The sequence below is a fragment of the Babesia bigemina genome (assembly GCF_000981445.1).
Source record: "Babesia bigemina genome assembly Bbig001, chromosome : III".
NCBI classification, from domain to species: domain Eukaryota; phylum Apicomplexa; class Aconoidasida; order Piroplasmida; family Babesiidae; genus Babesia; species Babesia bigemina.
The window spans coordinates 747,020-768,524 of record NC_027218.1 but is presented as its reverse complement, the minus strand read 5'-3'; the positions used below and the strand labels follow the sequence as shown (position 1 = coordinate 768,524).

Below are 21,505 nucleotides of genomic sequence, written 5' to 3'. Positions count from 1 at the left end.
ATTGTGGCGATGTTTATGCCAACGCCCGAAACATCACTGATGATATCAATGGCGATGCTATTGAGCACAGCAGAATCGCGGTTACCGCTGCGCGCACCACTATAGAGGAACTACAAAACCAGAAACATTACACGTTACTGTTTTGAATATATGCGCCGCTTGGCAGTTCGCGATAGCTCGGCTGGTGGTGCGGGGCCGTCGGGTCTGCCGTGCTGCCTTCGTGGCAGTTGCAGTATGTCCAGACAAAATTGCGATGACAAAAGTGACGGTCGGTGGCGGACGCGGTCACACTATTAAATGCGGTTGAAGGCAGTCTCGTAGCGATCCAGGGCCTCCTCCACGGCCAACTGCAGCGGGTCTTCCCACGTACCGCCGTTGGTGTAGGCGTTGAGGGTCAGCTTCATCTGCCTCAGCAGGATCACGATCTTCCTCAGGTGGAACCACGCGTACTGGCCGAGACCGTTGGCGTCACGCGCCAGTGAGAAGCGGCCGTGACTCCAGTAGTCAATGACGTAAGAGTTGTCGAGCGACATCGCAAGCTGCTTGAGCACGTTGTAGTGAGGGTCCAGCTGCACGACGTCGATCTCGAAGGACTCGATGGTCGGCACCATATCCAGGGTGATTTCAGATGACGCGCGAGTGCCAAGCCACAGCTCGCGGGCGGTGTTGAAGCGGCCCTTGATGCCGTTTATAGCAACGAACGGGGAATACAGGCTGCTGAACTGCATGCCACGCCTCCTCTCAGTGAACCAGCTGGGCGCGTCCTGCGATGTGCAACGGAAGTCCACGTTGGACAGCGGCAGCTTGGCTTCCATGGGTTTCAGGTGCGCCTGGTACTTCGATAGGACGCCCAGCACCATGGCGTTGTACTCGTCGATCATCTTGCGGAGTTCGCCTGCGGTTGCGGGCAACAGAGGGAAGGAGTCTGGATAAAGCAGCTCCACCCCCACGCTGCCCTCTTTGTTACGCACATCAAGGTTGGACACAAGCTTTGCCGTGTACCTGTCACCGCAGCGCACCCGCTGCGGAAGAAGCCGCCTCAGGGTGATCGTAGTCCCGAGCTGCTTACGTTTGTACGCGAATTTGGAGATTATATCCATGAGCTTGTCGGCGGAATCCGCTTCACCCCTACCAGCCAGCTCGTGCAGTTTGCCCCTCTGCGCTAGGTGCGCAACGAATAGGTTGGTGGGGTGGGCCTCCCTGGTGAGCATCGCGAGCTCGCAGCAGCCGCGAACGAGCCCGTTGGAATCTATGAAGCCGAGCTTGAACAACGTTTCCACGCACGCACGGAATATAAGAACCTCGTCGTCACTGAAGTCGGATTGAGGCTTAAGCGGGTGCATGAATATCGATGCCAGCCGCTTCACCACGGTGCGCGGGTTCACAACCGCATCACGGCTCCTTGCTATAACCTCGTTCTTGCGAACGCGCGCGTCAGTGGTGGATATCTTGCCCTTGCTGTGCTGCTGCGGCGGCCTCGACCTGACGGACACCAGCAGACTGTTGAAGGCGGACAACGTCGCCAGCGACTCAGTGGGGCTGCAGGAGGCATACCCACACAGATTGGCGAGTTGGGCAGTCAACAGCTGCCGTACACGTTTCATCGGAATGCCCCAGAAAATGACGTGGCCTGAAAGATCGAAACCACGACGACCACAACGACCACTCATTTGCTTGTACATGAGCGGGTTGAGCTCATGGTTGTCGCCCATGAAGACGACACTCTTACAAGGCACGTTGATACCGAACGCCAGACTGCGACCGGATAGCAATACCCTCAAGAAGCCCATCCTAAACAGCGTTTCCGTCAGCATCGTGAACTTGTGCGGCAGACCCTCGTGGTGGATGCCGATACCGCGCCGCATGGCCTCGATGAAAATGTCCACATTCTTCCTCCCGCTGATCGACGCGGCCGCGATCTTGATGAAGTTTTCCACCTCCTCAGTGTAGTTAACATAAATCTTGCGATTGTAATAATTGAACTCGGGGTCATAGTCCTCAGCGACGTCAACCGGCTCCTCAGGCAGCTCGATGAACTCCTCGACCTTGCCGCCGATACCCTGCTCCTCCTTTTGTTCGCGGCTGGCGCCACGCATCTTAGTTTCGGCTTCGTACTGCCGCATCAGCATCTGGTAGTGGTCCATGCGACGCTTGTTCTCGGCGTTGGTCCACGCCCTGGCTTCGGGGGTGCCGTAGTACTTCTCCCACTGCCGACGTTTCAGCAGCTGCGTCATCGATATCAGCATGTGCTCCATGTGGTTACGGTCAAACGTGAAGCCGAGGCACGGCAACCTCTTGGTCTGTTCCAAAGTGTCAAGCAACGCCAGCGATTCAGCCGGGTCCAAATAGTCGCGCGACTCGGTGATGCTTGATTGAAGCGCCGATCCTTGGCTCCTGCTGGAGGACTCCGCGTTGGCGTCACCGTTGGCATCTGACGCATTGCTGCCTACGCTATGCTTGGGCTGCAGCGGCTTCAACGAGGGGTACAGTCGGAAAATCCCCTCAGTGGTGTCGTCGACCGCGGCTTTTGCGTCAGCCGGAGACACCGATGTGTTCACCGACTTCAGGTTGTCCATGATGTTACGGAAGTCATCCTCACCGATCACGCCGCTTTGGACCTGCCTCGTGAACTCGGTTATGTAGGTCTGCAGCCAGTACCGGTACTGCCTCTTCGTGATCATCGGGGTACCACTGAAGTAGACTGCCGGGTCCAGGTAGTCAAGGTCGGGGCACCGGTTGCCCATGACGGCGGTGGTGCATCTGCGCAATACCATCAGGTCCTTCGGCATCAGGTAGAGGTCCTTGGGGAACCCGCTGGTCTTCACGTTGTCGTACGACAGGCAGGTGGCGGGGTTGAGCGGCACCAGGTGCTTATTGGAGTAGAACTCCAGCTTGAGGTCAGAAAACCGTTCGTCGAAGTAAATGTAGTGCACCTTCGCATTTTTAGTGTTCATGCGAACCGTCTCCACCTTAGACAGCCACGAGTGGAACTGCATCGGGTTACCCACAGTGGCAGACAGCGCCAAGAACGGGGCCGCACTGAGGTGAATGATACGCTCGAGGAACGGCCCGATTTCCTCATCCGACACACAGTGGATTTCGTCCAAAATTATGTACTCGATTCGCTTGGCGTAACCCAGTTCGCTGGTCCTCATAGAAATGAGCAGCTGCTCAAGGATGGCCGGAACCGTCACCAGAATCTGCGCGCAGTTCCACTTGGGGTCGTGGAACTTCTCCAGGAAGGTCGCGCTGAGGACCGCGGCGCACGAGTGTGTCGTGTAGTTCTTCGACGAGAACCTGGCCGTAATTTCGTACGTGACCTGGATGGCCAGCGCAGTGTTCGGTGACACGTAGATGACGATGCCCTCGTCATCCAGCCTCAGTCCCTGTTCCATGGCGTAGTAACAGATGTACGTTTTACCGGTGGACGTGGGCGCCACCACCAGCGCAGACTCCCGGGCATCGACGGCATCCAGCAGCAATTTCTGCCAGGCGTCAGGTTTGAACAGCACCCTAGGGTCCTCCGTGGAGCCCAGGGTGCGTTCCATGAGGTCGCCCATATACGCGACCTGGAACTCGAACTCCATGCCCTTTGGAATCGCATAGTCAAACGCTTCCTCGCTTTCAACTTTGAACTTCTTATTCTTCTTGTCGTCGTGGATCTTGAGCCACGCCTCGAACAGGTTGCGGGCACTCACCGGCATGCCGAGCCTTATAAGGAACCTCTGCAAAAGGCTTATTCCCGGACCGTCGATCAAAGTTTTGTATTCCTTGAAGCAGTCGTGTATGAGCCGCAAGGTGATGCAGATGGTGCGCCTGAGCGACGCCCTCGCGCCCCTTCGGTTCAGGGCACGCATGCGGTAACCCTCGAAGGTTCGCAACAGCGTCTCGATCATCTTTATCACAAACTGCAACTGGATGGCCTTGGTGTTGATAACGCTTTTGAGCCACTTAAAGTCATCCGTGAGGTCCACAGCGCGGTTCGGACCTGCGGTGTGCTCGAGGATGTTCGTGTAGATAACGTCGAAGTCGTGCTCAGGAGAGAACAGGGAAACAAGTCTACCAGAATATCGGTCCAGGGTCTTCATGTCGGCTTCCCTGCCTTTGCTTTCCTGCGCGGCCGTGTGCTTTTGCTTCAACAATTCCGCTTTGGCGGACGTTTTCACCTTGGGCGCCTTTTCCTTCTTCGCCTCCTTTCCGTGCTTCTCCTTCTTGCCGGGCTTAGCGCCCGCGCGTGCATCCGCAGTTGGCTCGTCTTTCGTTTGCTCGCTCTCCTCAAGAGCCTTCTGTTTGACATCCAACCACGGGTGGTCGAGTTTGGGCACGATCGGGTGGTGCAGGTTGTTAGATCCCATGTACCTCGACAGCAAGTGAGAGAACGCCGTCTGCCGCTGCATACTCCGCTGCTCCTGCCTTTGCGTGCGTTTAGGCATATTCGCGAACTTGTCCGGCTTCTCGACTTTGAAGAAGTAGTCTATGCACTCCAATTTCTCCGACACCAGCGCGGGGTCCCTCCAGTTGGTGCCAGCAAAGGTCGTGAGCAGGTTGGAGTTGTCGCCGTTGTAGAATTTGACCTTGTCTCGGAATGCGTTCAAACCGAAGTACATGTTAACGAACTGGTTGTCGACGTTGAGCACATCGGTGTCGACGTTATCGGCGTCGGAAACGCCAGAGTCGGCCTCGAGGCAGTCATAAATGCCCACGTCGGCGAATGGAGCCAAGTCGATAGGGAAAACGGTGTCATTAAGGTTTCCGGAGAAGTGCCCGTACATCTTGTCCATGCTCGCAGAGAGGTCCTTATCCAAACTGATGAATGCGCCATCCACCTTGTTGCCGTGGTCCTTCGCGTACACAGCCATGCAGTGCAAAATGGAAGTGAACAGGTTGCCGTCGAACAGGTCGGCCACATCCCTCTTAGAGTCGCCCATTTTGCCGAGATTCTTCGCGATTCCGTTGAACACGGGCACGGTGGTCGACGCCATGAGGTCCAGGGTCGCCGCGACGTAGGTGGTGAAGAACTCCCAATTTTCGGCGTCGATTCGGCGGGTGCACCTGCTCTCCAGCGGAAGCACGTCCAAAAGGTAGTTGTGCAGCAGCAGGACCTTGAATGTCAGCAGGCAGCTGTCGATATACAGGGCGGTCTCCTCGTCCAAGTCATCACCCGCCTCCTGCTTCATCGCCGTGAAACTCTTCAGGTAGTTGCACGCAACCAATTGCCGTAGCCGCGGCTCCACGCCCAGACCAGCGAGCTCCTCTATGAGTTCGGGCACAACGGCGTCCTCCTCGTCCTGTGCCGCGCCATCCTGTACGCTGCGATATGGGTATTCGGCGCGGAACTGCGCCTCCACCTCTTCTAACAGAGCTGGCGGCGGAGTGCAGTTGCTGGGGAACGAGGTGAACGCCTTGAAGTTGTGCGCAAAAGGCCCGATCTCGAACAAGTAAGCGACCGACACGTTCATAGACAGGCTGTGCATCACCAACGCGTGTGCCGCAAACGTGAACCTGTCGATGTACCGCTGCTGGACCTGGAACTCCTCCACGACTTCACCGTTCTGCTCGTTGAGTTCCCCAGTGGTCGTGGTGTCCACCAGTTCATAGACTGTGCGATGCTTGTAGAGGAACGAGGACCCCTCCTCGACCAATACGCACGACGGGTCGCAGTGGTTGACATGGTCGATCCAGTCCTTGTCGTACCAATCCCGGAAGACGAAGTGCGGGATGTTGTTGAGTTTCGCGTGCGTCAGCAGCAACTCCCGCAAAAGCAAATAGCCGTCGAAGAACTGCGCTTGCTCTTCCTCATCCTCGCCATCAGCTGCATGGCAGTAGGTCGGGTCGAACAGCTGCTTGAAGACGTCGAAGAACACCAGCTCGAACGTCCCGCCGCATCTCACGATCTGGCTCAAAATGCGTTCAACGCGGTAAATGAGCTGCAGGGTCTGCGGGCCCTTCGCGAAGTCCAGCAGGACGTTGCCCTCCTTCTCAGCGCTGCAGACGACATGCACGATCAGCGACTCGGCGTGGATGACGCAGCAGCTCTCCTTGGCGCCAGAGCTGCCCAAAAGGTTGAGGAAGTCAGTGGGACACATGGCGTGCCAAAGCCTGATTCTGTCCTTCAGCGGCACGTCGGGGTCGCTTCCGAGGCTCTTGACGCATTCCACATTAAGCACACCGAGCGAGCCGTAGTCCATGCCGCTGATGGCATCCGCCCCCTGCGCACGCTCGCCGTGGGACAGACCTGCCGGTATGTGTTCATCAGTAGAAGCGGCGGCGGCAGGCGCTTTCTCCCGCACAACATCTCCGTCCGCACCATACTTGGCGGCGCCGGAGCCGGCTACAATGTCGTCGTCAAACCTATCCGCCATGTTGTTAACAAGGTCAGACAGAGCATCAAAGGCGGTCAACGTGCGATGTGTCGCCTCCTTCGCGTGAATACGTGTGCCACGTCACCGGCTTGGCAGGGCTCGTGACTGCGGGTCGATCGTCGTAAATCAACGATTGTAGACTCTGGGATCGCGGCCAGAATACGGCCTGAAAATTGCCCGCGAAGTGACACGGCGCCGTCACCCTGGCACGGTTACGTCCAATGACCTTCCTCAGACACCCTAGGGGGGCCGACCCCATCATAGGAATCTACCGCTACGCTGCCCGCAACCACGCCTGCACAGGCAGTTTAGAGCCCATTTGTTGCTCACCGGAATCCACTCCCGCGGTATCACGCGTATGTGTGCCCGGCGGGGTGCTCACGGAGAGCGGCCTTGCTATGTGTACCATGTGTCCCGAGCCACAAACCGCTCTGATCGTCAACGGGGCCGCAGCTCCGCGGGAAGTTCGTTGGTCCGTGGTAGGACGGTCCCACGTGACTTAGCGTTGCGCGAAATAGCGCCCGTGAGCCGCATGTGTAGCTGGTACCCTGACCATGCGAGATACATGTCTAGTCCACGCGGAGCGGCGAATTCCGTACACACCTCCGCTAAATGTAACTACACATCGTAACAATGGCGCTCGCTGAGTGCAAATCCGCAGTTATGCTCCGGAGTAACGCCATTTAGGTTTATCGGCCAGACCGCCTCTGGTGGCGCCAATCTAATCCACCAGCAGCTCAAACACAGTGGCACGCGATGGTGTACATTAGGTGCATTCAAACGCGTATTTTTAGTCCGCTGTTAAGATTCACGGATCCCGTAGTGGTCGTATCGGCGCCTGGCGTACAAGCGTCTGGGAGCCGGCCGGGGCCACAGTAGTTATGTATGCATTCAAAAATTAAAACTGTGTATAATTACGATAATACGGCGGGTCGGTCTAGGACTGGACGCGCTGTTGTATGAACTCCAAGGGCAACGGAGGCCCTGCCGTGCGGCGCTGCTTTATTTTGCGGGCCGGCATCCATGGGAATCCGAGCGCCGACGGACGCTTCACTGGCACGAGCAGCCGGAGGATTGGCTGCCACGGGATAGAACGCGTTGTCTCAGCCGGGTGAGCCACAATGTTCGAGGGGCTGGTCAAGAGGCTCCTGGACACATACCTCGCGCCGTATGTGGACGGGATCACGCAAAACCTGCAACTGGCGGTCTGGTCGGGCAACATCGTCCTCGAGAACCTCACGCTCAAGACCGACATCACCGAGAAGCTCGCCCTGCCCTTCGATGTGCACTTCGGCAAGATCGGACGCCTGAGCCTTACCATACCATGGGCCAGCCTCGGGGCGACGCCCGTCAAGGTACTCGTCGACTCGATATACGTCTGCATCGGCGGGATCGAGCGGAACAAGACGGACGAGGAGCTGCGCAGCTACGTGCGATTGGCCAAGGAAAAGCTGATCGGCGTGCTAGAGAATGAGTACAGCGCGTTCCTCAACAGCCTGAACCAGAGGGGCAATTCCACGTCATCGTACCTCATAAGGCTATCGCAGAAGGTACTCAACAACATACAGATCGACTTCACAAACATACACCTGCACTGCTCGGACACGCAGCATGCCTTCGGGTTCATCATCGACTCCATCTCGGTGCGCAAGTTCCGCAAGGAGGACGGCAAGGACGTGCTGAAGGTCGACACCAGCGACACCGTCAAGGAGGAACGGGTGACGCACGTGTGCTCGCTGCTCGGGTTTTCCATATACGAACGCGCCACTAAGGACTCGGATGGCGCGGAGGAGAGTGATGCCGAAAGTAGCAGACGTGACAGGGCAGTGGAGGGTGCCGCAGGCACAGTGGATAGCTGCGAAAACGATGTCGATGACGATTACAAACGTTTCGATACGCCCTTCGAGGCTGATCCCGCAGGTGGCTCGGCCGACACGGAGTCGCCGAGCGTCGATGACGTACAGCAGCCAACGGGTGATGCGCAGGGCATCGCAAGTCCAAGTCAAACGCAGCGAGCTGAAACCATGCTGCAGAAGTTCTCGACGGGCAAGCTGGATTGCAACTTCTTGTTGGACAAGCTTTCCTTCCGTCTGTTCCTAGCGATCAATGTGAAGAACAAGTCGATATTCGCGTCACTGAGCGTCGGTGCTCAGGACTCCTCGGACGGTGCGGATTCGTCTGTACCCGACTCGCTGCGCGTGGTGCTGTCAGTGGAGAGCCTTCGAGCGTTCGTGGCCATGTGGAACGACTTCGTGAGCGAGCATGAGCGCAGCGAGCGGTTGCTAATGGAAAAGGCGTACACCGTGGATCAGACACCCGAGGGCATGAAGGGGATTACTAGGACGGAGTATATCACGTTATACGCCAAAAAGCTAAACGCACTACACTCAGGTGGCGAACAGCTCTCCCCCCTGGAGGAAGAGCGGCTGGCCATTCTCACCGACGTCGTCTCCGCTCGGCACCTGGCTCGCTGGCGTTTCGCGGCTCACAAGCTAACTGCGGGGGCTGCTGCGGCCGATTCCGCCAACAAGGCTCCAGCAAAGGAGTCCAGCGAACCTGGTCCGACTTCACCGGCGGCCACGACCACCACCTGGTTCGGCTGGCTCAGAGGACTCTCGTCGTCGAGCAAGAAACAAACTACTGCCACGCCTAATGCGGTTGAAGACACGCCTCCTGGCGCGGATGCCCAGGGTGCTCAAGCTTCTGATGAACCGCCGACTGATGCAGGAGGGGACACGAATGACGTTATTGTTGCTGGAGACGTGCCTGCAATTGCGGAGGGTGGACTGCAGAGGTCGATTTCCAGTGATTCTGAAAACCCCCCGGTATCGGCTAGAGATACGATGAACCCGGGAGACGTAATGCTTTCGGATGCCCCTAATGAGCATCGTGACGGTGCACCAGTTTTCGTGGATTCGACGTCCACGGAGTTGCCGAGTAGTGCCATGTACCCGGAGTATGTCGAAGGCGCCGCTGTCAAGGGCGCCGATCAAGTGGAGTGCCTTCCAGGCGGGCTTGTGTTGACGGGCGAGGAGGTGGAGCAGCTCATGGACGCCATGGCGCTTGGTGAGATGTTCGAAGATTCAATGGCCACCAGCAACTACTACTTCGAGTGCGCGTTGCCTCACTTCGATTTCGTGGTGGATGTTGGCGGGCTGACTGGCTCGCCAAACGACTCGCTCTCAGTGTCGACGGGAAACCTACAGCTGCAGGTGTACCTGAATGCGGCCGTTGACACCAGTGACCGCGACACATACAACGCGTACCTCTACGTGAATTTGGACTCGTTCGACGTGCGCTACAAAAACAAGGTTATCATGGCGTTCATCAAGTCGGAGGACGTCTCATCGACAGATGAAGAGGCGGACGTTTATGACGCCCAGTACGAGCCGGCACCAGTCGCAGACAGCTTCGCTATAGATTTGCGCGTGGTGCATAAGGTCACCAACCAGGGCAATCTCCTGATGGTGACTGGCGAGCTCAAGCCCATGGAGACGCACCTCATACCCGTGGTGATATCGGAGTTCATCGAGATGCTGGTCTACATCCAGCCCAATGCCACAAGACGCACCACATACACGATACCCCCGAGTGTTGTCGATGCCTGCAAAACGCCGGGCGCGGCGCTGGACAACATCAGCATGGTGTCCTCCGTCGATGACGAGATGTGGGCTGCGGAGCGCAATGCGGCTCGCATGGCAGTCGACCACCTGCCTGCGCTCTTCGCATTTGACATCAAGTTTGCGGCGCCCATCCTGATGTTGTACAACGGCGAAGGCGACCGCATGAACGTGCGTTTCGGTACGCTCAATCTGAAGAGCAACGGCCCGTGTCCGTTGTCCAACATGTCAGGCACCATCGAGTTGAAGGAAACGCAGGTGAGCTGTCTACGCAAAAACTCCGGCCAGACGCAGTGGTACAACTTCCTGAGACCGCTGCCAGTCAAGATACACTACGATTGCGACCTCGTGGCTCATAACCTTAACGTAGACATCATATTCGAGGAGCTCTTCATGCAGAGCACGCCATTGGACACCGCGGTTGTCTCGTGCGTGCTGGCGGAGATCGCGGCGTGCCTGATGGGAGCCAGGGCGTCATTGCGCCGTGACCGCGAGGTGAAGCCGGCGGTTGAGGTTGAGCCGACGAAGAAGACCTTCGACAAAATACCCTTCAACCTCAAGGCCATGATCATATTCCGGCACTCCGGTTTCTCCGTCTCGAACACTGACGGATGCGACGTCTTCAGGTTGGAGGTGCACAATGTGTCCCTGGAGCTGGAGTTGTCACGGAGCAGCTTCCGTGCTGTGCTGGGGCTGGAGCGGGTCATGGTGTCGAACCCCGCCATGGACATGCCGCTCTTCTTCACCCATCTCGACACAATGCCGGTCGGGCGTTCTGCGTGGTTCAACGAGGACGACGACAACGAGTTCGAGGACGCGCTGGAAGAGACGGCGAAGTCGCTGCAGGTTGAAGTAACCAGAAACGAGTCGTGCCAGTACCGCATTAATGCCACCATAACGGAGATGGAGGGCAATTGGCAGCACTCCAGCGTCAAATTGATCATCGACACCATCGAAGACTACAAGCAGCTGTACATGGCCAAGGTGCTCAATGAACACGACAAAACGCAGGAGGCCGATTTGCCAGCTGAAGACGCAGGGTCGATGACGATTGGCGTCGCGAGTGGTTCTGAGACCAGCACGCCCATCCTTAAGGCAGTAGATGCGAGTGGTGGCAATGCTGAAAAGGTTGGCTTTGCAACGACGCAACTACTGTCTGATGAACGGGCCTCCTCTTCGAGTGTGGGCGAAGAAATGTCATCAGTGGCTTCGGACACGGAAGCCATGTACAGGTTCAACTCGGCGCTAATACGGGGCGAAACTGTAGCATACCCCACCGATGGCTATGTGTGGCGGGAGGTTGAAGACTGCAACATAGACCTGAAGGAACTTCCGACGCTGCTGTCGGAGGAGGAACGGCACGAGCACAAGGCGTTGATCACGGTCTCAATCAAGGGCGCAGCTGTTGTATTCTGGAATGCGGACAGTCAGGTGGAAGCTCGCCTGAGTGTTAGTGGCATCGGGTACAAGCTCTTGAAGTACGGCAACGGGGAGTCCATATCGAATCTGGAGATCCGCACCGGGAAGCTGACGTACGGCGGCCGGTGTCTTTTGTCATACACTGACACCAAGACGCTGGAAGAGGGGTCAAATACGGACGAGCCACCGACCGCTGACAAGCCTCTCATGACCCTGCGCTGGAAAATGTATGACAGCGCCAAACTGGGCGTGCCCTACTCCATGTGTATGAGAGGCGCTTTGGAACGTATCGTGTTCGTCTATTTCCAGCAGGATATTGTGAGGCTTATGGACTACCTGGATGACGGTATATTGAGTGTCTTCATCTCGAGGTCGTACCACAAGGTCGTACAGGTTGCCGCATCGACGCACATGTTCTACAGTTTCTCAGTGGCGTCGCCGTGCTTTTTGATTCCGGAGAACAAGGCGATACTGCCCACTGCGAGCAAGGACCATGTGGCTCCTGGTTCCACACTACCCAATAACGTAACACGCTCCAGCGCAGCGCGCATATGCGTGCCGATCGACACCGGCGATGAGTTCTGTGCCCAAATGGCAAAACGCTTAAGCGGAATCGTGGATACTTGGTACTTCGGCTCATACCTGCTGTTCGAGTTGGGGCACCTGTACTTTCGCAACGGGTACACCCAGCGCGACGACATTTCCAGGAAGTCCACCATATACCTCAAAATGCTGGGCACGCGGGCATCCATCATCGAGCAAACGGACGGATCCACCGATGTGATGGGGAAGGTCCTCCAGTCAACGGATCTTGCCGTCTGCTACATCGGCGGCGGCATGCTGGAACTGGGTATCGATTCTGACGCGTGGATACTCAAGTTGACACGGACGCAACTGTCCTTCATTATCGACGTGTTCAACGAGAATATATGCGGCTCTTCGTACAAGACGCGCAGCCACGTTAACGTTTCGAGCTCCGCGAAGCCGCCATTCAGGTGTGGCATCCGACTGTCGTTGAACCGTTTCGAGTTCGACACCTTGTTTTCGCCGGAGAAGCCCCTTGCCAGCCTGAAATTCGACGGGATCACGGTGTGTCTAAACTTTGGGGTGGATACCGTACGCATGACCTCGTGCTACCAGTTCGGCCTCTGTGGTAAGACGCTGACGGTTGACGACGAGCGGCCCAATTCCGTCAACGTACATCGCCGCTTGATCAACTGCTTTGTGCATGACGGCGATGCGGCGTGTGCGGATCTGGATGACGACGCACGTGCCATGGAGCCAAGTGTGACACGCCTTTTGCACAATTGGCTGCGCCAGTACAAGAACAGCACGGGGCATGACTTCTTCAGCAACGCCTCTTCGGCAGACATTTACGGCATCAAGGTGGTGGTTGTGAACGAGAATAACCAGACGGGCGTCGATTGTATGGTGGCAAACGCCGACATCTCACTGTTGTGCATCCATGCCATGGACCTCCTGCGCTACTTCACCTTGTCGTACAGCAGCAGCTCCATGGCGCTCTGCCCAAAGCAGTCGCACTCCACGCAAACTGTGTCGAACGCCAAGATATACACCTTCAATTTCAAGGCCACAAACGGGAAGTTTATCGCATTCACGAGGATGGACTCCACGAGCTATCCGCAGCTGGAGCTCAGCACCGATTTCTTCCTGGAGATGACCATGCAGAACGGCTCCTTTAACTTTTTGAAAGTTGATGTGCTGGGGTGCAAGCTGGAGCGCGTATACCCAGTCACCGCCAAGCGCCAGGTTTTGTGCAGTTGCCTCGAGGTGTACGGAAGCGGGCAGTACGTGAGCCAGCCGCAGGGGTACAAGATGTTCTTCAACTTCACGATACCGCCCTCAAACCTGACGCTGTACACGAAGGACTTGAGTGTCATCTTGGCGGCCGTCACTGCCGTCTTAACGGATGGGCCTTCAGCCGCGCCGCCTAGAGATGAAAGCGACACTGCCGGGGACGGCGCGGGCACGCCGGGGCGGTTCCTGTCGGTTAGTTTCAACATCAAGGGGATCAAGGTCACTTTCTTCGACGACATGCGCAAGTGCCTCATACCGATGATGCGCCTGTCAGTCGCCAGTGAGAACATCGAGTACATGAGCCTGCCCATAGAAAAGCGGTACACGGTGGTGCGGTGCTCAACCCGGCTCGAATATTTCAACGCCATCATTGGTGATTGGGAGCCCTGCTTGGAGCGCTGCAACTGCAGCCTCGAATACACCAACAACATCGGAACTGATCGCAACAGGCGCCGGCAAGGCAGGGTTCTGCGCCCGGGCAGTGAGGATGAGTGGAAGGATTTCATCCCCAACAAGGTGTTGAAAATATCCAGTGCGCACAACATCCTCATCAACATCACGCCAAGCCTCTGCCAGCTCCTGCTGTGGTTCATACCCATGCTGACCAACAACATCCAGCGTGGTCTGGTGTATACGGACACGGTTGAGGAGGAAGCCGATCCGCAGGTGGAGAACAGCGCCTACAGGTACGTTAACTTAACGGGGCATGACTACTACGTCTTTGCCTTGCAGAGCACCGGTGACTCCACAGGTGGCATTAAGGGCCTCCGCGTTGTAGAAAAGTCGTGCGTGCCCCAAGAGCTGGATTCCGTGGTGAGCTTTGTGAGCACGGACAACAGTAGCAGCGCCTGCATCTACGTGATCGCCTGCCCGCCACCGGCTCAGGTCACCGAAATTTGTAACGAACTGGGTATCGAGAACCGTGAACCAATCGCTCGTGACTTGATGGTGACACGCAACGCAGCGAAGACAAGGGCCAATATGGTCCATAGCAAATCGTACCTGCCGTCGAGTTACGCGGTGCCCTTCGAAAACGGCACTGTGGCGGCCATGGTGCCACTGGCGCGGAACTGTTGCGTTTCGCTCAAGTGCCCTATCGAAGACCTGGCAGGTACGTACAACAAGAATACGCTCATCTGCGAGGTCAAGAGCCCACATCCATCGCACAAGCTCCTCATGTTCACGTCCACGGTACGGGTATACAACAGGAGTGGCATGCCGTTGCTGCTGTGTTTCCTGGACCAAAAAATGAACGTGATGTCGGTGTCCAGCCTGAAAACGCGCGGTGCGCCCATATCGATTCTTGACAAAGGTGGCCCTGCCGGCGACGAGTTCGGAGAGACAACCACGGTTCACTTCCCCGAGTCGAACGTAAACTATTTGCGTTTGCAGCAGGAAGAGGTGGGGTACACGATGCTGCTGGAGCATAACCACTTCGGTTCCGTGCCCGAATGCGTTTTCCAAGGTCCGGCGCATGCGGTGATGAGCTTTTTGCCGGCGCCGCTGGCAATGAACCGCCCCTTCATGGAGGCGTTTTTCGACCGGGCCAAGCGTCAGGACGCTTCACGCACCGAGGCCTGGATGAAACTATCCAACACCAGCGGATGGTCCAAGCTCATCGACAGTTCTCGCCATCTGGGAACGCGGGTACGGCAGTGCTACTGCCCCGGGTTCACCAAGTCGAGCTTCCTGTACTACGTGGTATCGGTGGTCAAGCGCAAGAGTGCCTTCCCGGCCAATGTCGAAATGCGTGACATCGTCATCTACCCCGCCTTGAGCGTGATGAACACGCTGCCAATGGAGATTGACGTGTGTTTCGGGGCTAATGACAGGGTTACTGAGGACAACGCCTCAAGCTCGAAGAAGGCCGGCAACTACATAGAGGAGTCCCTCACGCTGTTGCGGGAGTCCATCACCCACATATACTCCCTGCCTCCGAATGAGTCCCTGAGCTTCATGGCCAAGATATGCTACAGCGGATCGAACGTGTGGTCGGATCGCGTTACGAAGATATACGGCACTTCGGAGACGCACACGATGTTGAACCTCCCGATAAAGGGGATGGCGCCTGTGGAGGTGGAGCTCATCCGCTACCCTGGCGGCCTCCCGGCGTCGTCAACGTCGTTCCAGGGGCACCTGAGTTTGATCATCAATGCGCCGTGGTGGTTCATCGATCGCACGGGGTTGGGAATATCGTTCCAGAAGCGGCTCCCGCGCGCTGTCATGCGTGGCCTGTCCTTCCTCTCGTCTGAGAACCAGGACGACACGCTGCACTTGTGCGTCAACAGAAAGGCGATAGACAAGGTGGAGAGCAACGTCCGTATGCCTGCAGTAGGAGGTTATGCGTATACCATCGTGGAGAGCGGAGGGAAGCGTCATTCGGTGTGTCTGGTGACGGAGAAAATAAGCATCAGCGGGCTGTCGAACCATGTCACATGCAGGATAACGTCAGCGATTCCGAGCTTCGTGTTCATCAATAACCTCAAAACACCCATCTCCATTCGCAAGGACTCGCGCACACCACATATCGTCGTGGAGCCTGGGCAGAATGTCGCTGTGCCGTGGGTGCTTTCGAAGACGGTGGCCGACCCCGCGAGCGTGGTTTCCAATGTCGCGCCCATCGAGTTCAAGACCAGCGATGAGGCGCAGTGGAGCAGCCCCATCATACCCTCTGAGAGCCATTCCGGTAAAACGTACATGTGCGTGAAGCAGGATAAGAGCAACAAGCCGCTGGTGTTCTGTATTTCCGTTGTGCCAAAGGGTGGCACCAAGTATTGTTCTATCGCATATCCGCAGTGCAACAACGAAGGTTTCGTTCTCTGCAACCAGTGCCCTTACATAAAGGCAGCAATGGTGCGCACTTTCCACCAGGGCGGCGACTCGGGCTCGAAGGGCAACGGCGTGTACTTCACCGCCAAATATGGGCAAACGGTGCATTTCGGGTGGCAGCAGCCGTTCTTGAACAAGACTCGCCTGTGTCAGGTTATGCTATGGTTGGACAAGAATACAGTCGCTCCAATTAAGCCGTTAGTGATCAACATCGGATCGCCTGCGTTCCGATACCGCCAGGTTGAGGTGACCACACCGGAATATGCCAGCAATCACGCAGTGCTTGTGTCAGCCGAGAACCGGGGGGACTACATCGCCATCGACATTAAGCCGTCGGGACAGTACCTGGAAGTTGCGCGGACTTTGAACACCCATCGCTCCGAAAACACCGCCTCAACCAGCAGCCAACCTGAATCAGGTTCGCTGTCGCGGTCAAGAAATTCCGAGAACGGTGACAACACTCCAGACCACCGTCATGCTGGAGATCCACGTGGTCCTCTGGATTTGGACACCGAGATCCTGAAAAACTCAGAGGGTATTCTGGAGAGCAACGAGTCGGAATACGATGTCGGCACGGACACGCGCAGCATGCAGATACAGGTGCAACTGTCGCAAATAGGTTTGAGTTTGGTATCGCATAACCTACATGAGGAGCTGTTCTTCCTCGAAATGTCCACAGTGTCATTCGTCTCGCTGTTCAATGGGGACCACCAGCGCCTGGAGCTCCGCATTAGCGATATTCAGATCGACAACCAGGCTGAGGAGAAGCACGCGGACGAGGACCAGTGTTCTACAATCCTGGTCAACCGTCGCAAAACCTCCGGTCAAGAACACCAACGGCACTTCCTGCAGATTTATGTAGATCGGCCCTTCGCAAGTTGCAAAGACCTGTGTCTGAAGAAGGTATTTATCGCTCTCGACGACCTGGAGGTGGATATTTCGGACGTCCTGCTCACTCGCGTCTACAACTTCTACAAGGAATGCATGAAGTGCATGGGTAACTGGGGCCCGCAAGAGAAAATTGATCTGCGGACGATTGATTCATGGGTGCAGAAGGAATCGCAGGAGAAGCTATCTTCATTGGAGAAAAACCCTGTGCCTCCCCGCACATTGGTGTTGGACTTCTTGTTCATAGAACGGTTCAACCTGGTTCTGTGGTGCAGCTTTGATCTGGAGAAGTTGCACATGCTCGGCGACCTTATGCGTGTGGGACTGCGGATTATATGTGTTTCGCGTCATTTCGAGCTCATGGGTGCGCCTCTGCAATTCCAGCAGGAGAACTTCTGCAACTCGCGCGGTTCGATACGTTCGTTCTACGAAGAGATCAAGGACAAGTATGTTCACGCCGCGTTGAGCTGCATAGGGTCGCTGTTGGGGTACAGTTCGCTGCTCAACATCCCCAAGATCCCCATAAATGTAGGCCGCAACACCCTCGAGTTCGCGGCGGAAGCTGTGGACAGCGTCAGCTCGGGCATCGGAAGCTTGCTCTCCAAGTTCACCTTCGACAACGAGTATATTAACAAGCGGCAGCGCGACCGCATGAACAAACCGTCGGGGAACATGCGCGACAGTATCGTGTCGGCTGGCAAGAGCATCGGCGAGGGGTTCATGTCACTGACGAACATTGTCACCAAGCCTATTGAGGGGGCCCAGAAGGGCGGCATGGGTGGGTTCATCCGCGGCCTCGGAAAGGGCCTGGCTGGCTCAATAGTGAAGCCAATCGACAAGGTGGGGCAGGCCGTCTCACACGTGTCGCGCACGATCAAGGTCAACATGTCCAGGCAGTTGGATGGGCAGCGCTGGTCTGCGGAGCCATGCCGCTGGCCTCGAATGCTATGGGGAGAATACTCGCAGCTTAAGCCTTACAGCCTGAGCGATGCGGAGATCAAGCAGCAGCTGGGCCACAAGTTTTCGAAGCACATCGTTCACTGCGAGACCGTGTCGAAGCACAGCCATCCCCCAAGCCACATTGCTCTGCTCTTCTACCCGTCGAAGGTGTATTATGTTGACCTGAAGCCGAAGCCTACCATACTGTGGAAGGCGTCCATCGCAGACATTCAGGAGTGCCGGGCGTCGTGCTACGGCGTTATCATACGCGTTTCCGACACAACCCTGCAGGTACCCTGCACAAACGCCGGGATCGTCTACTCGATATTCGTCGCGCTGCAGAACGCGAAGCGCCAGTCCAAGTCATCGATTGTCATAGGCCCCGAGCTATTCGAGTCGTACAAGTGATCTGGTCATTGTTTGGCCACGTTGTTGGATGTATTGTGGTATCGCATTGTTTTGTGCCTTTCAGGCGGCCTACAACTGTGGTGTCAACTGTGCCAAATAGGCTGCTGTTGACGTGGTTTTAACGTTACACGGTCAGCTGAGCCACCTGCAGTAACGCCTTGGTGTTTGCCATGTTCCGCAACACTTGGTACTTCTGTTTAATCTTGGAATATAGCTTTTGCGTTTATATAGGGGTTCCCACACATATCGTGTTTTATGTGTTCTGTAGATTAGAATGTAGTCCACACAGTTGTACACATCACATTTTTGTACGTCATAGCCTGTTCGAACGTGCATGCACCAATTGTAACACCATGCCATTACCGATGTTTCAAGCGATAGTCCCACTGACGCAGTCTCTCTTAGAACGTTGAAATATGACATGCGCGTACGGCACAAACATATCTCTTAGGCAACTAAGGCAGATTCGTACACAAAGCACTGGCAGCTTGCACCCGAGCAGCTACGTTGTCTAATGGTATTAAATTAAGAATGTCGTAGGTCACGATGCAATCCGAAGATGTTTGGCGCCCATTTTATTCTATGCATTGCAAACGATTTGCCCTGCGGAGCTGTGATTCGGAGCATATGGCATTGTACCCACTTGCCGCAAAACCTGAGATTGAAGTCGAGTAACGAGAAGTTCAATCGCTCCAAGTAGCTGAGACCGTTGAATCATGAGATTCATGTCGATAAACGTACATTGTTGCGCAGAACAGATTTCTGCGGAAAGCGGGATTGCTGAAGAAGTAAATAAATGCCGCTAACGAGACCGTAGGTATGCTACGAAAAGTCCACGACGACCTCGCCAGCTGCAATGCGTTAAAAACACGGTGTAAAACCCGCCTCATGATGATGCTCAGTTCCTTGCATCAAGCTTGTTACGACTTGGTATGTCGTCGCAAAGTTTAAGGTTACGAGCGCCACCGCGATGACTGCCGACTCATTAAGCGCCAAAGTATTACACGTACCGCGACTTCGACGTTGTGCCTTGCGTTCTAGATGCAGGGCTTCGCGAATCGCGTGCTCAAAGCGCTTCAAAGCTGAGACGTTTGTTGGCCTCTACTTACACCTACCCTTAAGCTGCCTAGTCGCGCTCAAGTTGGGAGCGCGCTCCGCCATCACATCTTACGTGCTTGTTAAATTAAGTATAGGAGCGATGTTTTCCCCTCTGGTGCCGGCGTCGCGGTTGTCGTGTCCACACACCGTGGCGGAAGGCTACCGTGACGCTGTGCTTCCCCGACGACACATTCGCTTGAACCCAGTTAGACAGTACTTGTGATTTTGATACACACTTTGTGAAATGTGAATTGGTGTCATCTAATGGTTAAGGTGACCATGAGGTCTATCCTTCTCTTGGCACATCTGGTAGGAGCCTTTATCGCAATCCACGGCGGGAGCGCTGCTTTACGACGCACTTCGCCCTCAATGATGCCGTACGTGGAGCCACAAACTGCTAACGACGCCTCCACCCAGTACGTTGCCTGCCACTTTTTTCTAACGTGTCGCAGGGGAGGAGTGGTTATCATGGATACCGAAGAAGGCGTGTCTCGGCTACCATTCGTAGAGGTGTATGGTGGACGTGCATATCACTACAAAGATTCAAAAGGCAAGCGTAATTGCAGTGATTTAATGGCAACGCAGACTACCGGCAGAACGACTTCAGGCGGCGGCAAGAATCACTACAGAAGACGTTGGAAAACCTGCCCGACGCATACGAAACCATACGTTACATTTGAAGATGTTATGTATAGCAGATTCGTCCAAACGCGACACGTTTTCAATCTCTACATTAAGCACATGGCGATGAGCCAACGTTTCATTATGTGTAGTTGCGCTGAAGTGTTATTCGTGTTCTCCTTCACTCTACGTTTCAAGTTACGTAACTTGATGTGCTTGGATAGGTTTGATATGGGCTTGTTTATACGTTTTTGTTGCTAGTATCTTGCACGTAGTTGAGGTTAAAGTCGAGACCACTGATCCCTACATGCAAGGCTGCGGTGTCACCTACGAATCAGATGGGTTGTTCAAGCCTGAGACACCCACAATCTACGATGAGAACGGACAAGAAATCGGCTGCAGGATAGACCTTCAGGCTGCGGGTGAGGCGGCGTTCTACTGCCCAACACCGTACGTCATGGACCCACCCAACTGCTTCGACTAGGTCTTCGTGGACGGTGAAGTGAAGAATCTAAGCGATGTCAGCAAGTCGTTGGTAGCATCGCACACTAATCACTTTGTCACACTGAAGTTAAACAGCGAACTCGTAGGACCTGGCGAAACGCTGCGCCAGACGCCGCCATTGGAGTGCCGCTTCGTCACTACCAAGTGAATCGTCCTATCCACCATCCAGGTTGAGAACTACTACGCCAATGAATAAGTATCACAGATGTAGTGAATATTTTGGCAATTACAAACTTTAATTGTCATAGTTCATGTTGGTCGATGTGTCAGTTAGTGTCACGAGTGACGGCTAAGGTGATTATTGAAATTACTGTAGTTGCGAATCCAATAACGTATTTTAACCTTTATAACGTCTGTATGTAACATAATGCCTGCTTATGACATTTAAATGAAAATACGTCTCACTTCTTTTTTTTACAGTTCTTCCTGTTGTAATCCCTTAATTAAGTTATCTCATCTTATAGTGTGCTATGTGGCTACGTACCTGTAACCGGTTTCCGGTTTCACGTTGCTAGTGCCTAATCCCGCTAGTGTTGACTGCAGTTTCCACGTCGTTCCATTGCCGATCATCACTGGTGCCATCCAAAACGGACTCCACCCTGTCTGGGGCTGAGGGTCATTTACAGAGTCATAATCTTCTCTCGGTTTCATGTCCCTTATCACATAACTAACAACTATGAAGCCATTCTGCTAGATGAAAGCTCTACGCTTCATGTCCCCAACGTCCCTGCATCTCCTCTTCTTGTATGCCCCGTCTCCACCAGGTTCCCTTCGTTGGCAGTCCCGTTCTCCACGGTAGTGATGGTCTTCTTTATACTATCCACTAGTTGTCTTCTGGTAGAGTATGCTCTCAGCCCTCATGAGACTCCTGAGTTTGGCATAGCACTTTCCATAATTACCATGGTCCTCTACTTGCCCTTACTGCTATTCACTCATACAATCGCCTTTCAGCCAGATAGATCTTGACTGTGCTTCACAGTTACATCAGTAATCTTCCAT

At 55.2% G+C, this 21,505-nt stretch overlaps 4 protein-coding genes across 4 annotated transcripts; 2 read left to right on the top strand and 2 right to left on the bottom strand.

Annotated features, from left to right (window-relative positions):
- Positions 1-293: 293 nt before the first annotated feature.
- BBBOND_0303100 (DEAD/DEAH box helicase domain containing protein, putative) lies at positions 294-6,362 on the bottom strand (the record flags this gene model as incomplete). Its single annotated transcript, XM_012913138.1, has 1 exon — positions 294-6,362. One exon carries the CDS (start codon positions 6,360-6,362, stop codon positions 294-296), a length of 6,069 nt encoding a protein of 2,022 aa, XP_012768592.1.
- Positions 6,363-7,483: 1,121 nt separating this feature from the next.
- On the top strand, positions 7,484-18,283 carry BBBOND_0303090 (VACUOLAR PROTEIN SORTING-ASSOCIATED PROTEIN domain containing protein, putative; the record flags this gene model as incomplete). The annotated part of the gene is made up of 1 exon (XM_012913137.1): positions 7,484-18,283. The coding sequence occupies one exon, from the start codon at positions 7,484-7,486 to the stop codon at positions 18,281-18,283; it is 10,800 nt and encodes a 3,599-aa protein (XP_012768591.1).
- An 822-nt stretch (positions 18,284-19,105) lies between these two features.
- BBBOND_0303080 (hypothetical protein) lies at positions 19,106-19,444 on the bottom strand (the record flags this gene model as incomplete). Its single annotated transcript, XM_012913136.1, has 3 exons — positions 19,106-19,134; positions 19,165-19,365; positions 19,399-19,444. The coding sequence occupies 3 exons, from the start codon at positions 19,442-19,444 to the stop codon at positions 19,106-19,108; spliced, it is 276 nt and encodes a 91-aa protein (XP_012768590.1).
- A 216-nt stretch (positions 19,445-19,660) lies between these two features.
- BBBOND_0303070 (hypothetical protein, conserved) lies at positions 19,661-20,061 on the top strand (the record flags this gene model as incomplete). The annotated part of the gene is made up of 3 exons (XM_012913135.1): positions 19,661-19,797; positions 19,834-19,937; positions 19,967-20,061. 3 exons carry the CDS (start codon positions 19,661-19,663, stop codon positions 20,059-20,061), a joined length of 336 nt encoding a protein of 111 aa, XP_012768589.1.
- Positions 20,062-21,505: the final 1,444 nt, after the last annotated feature.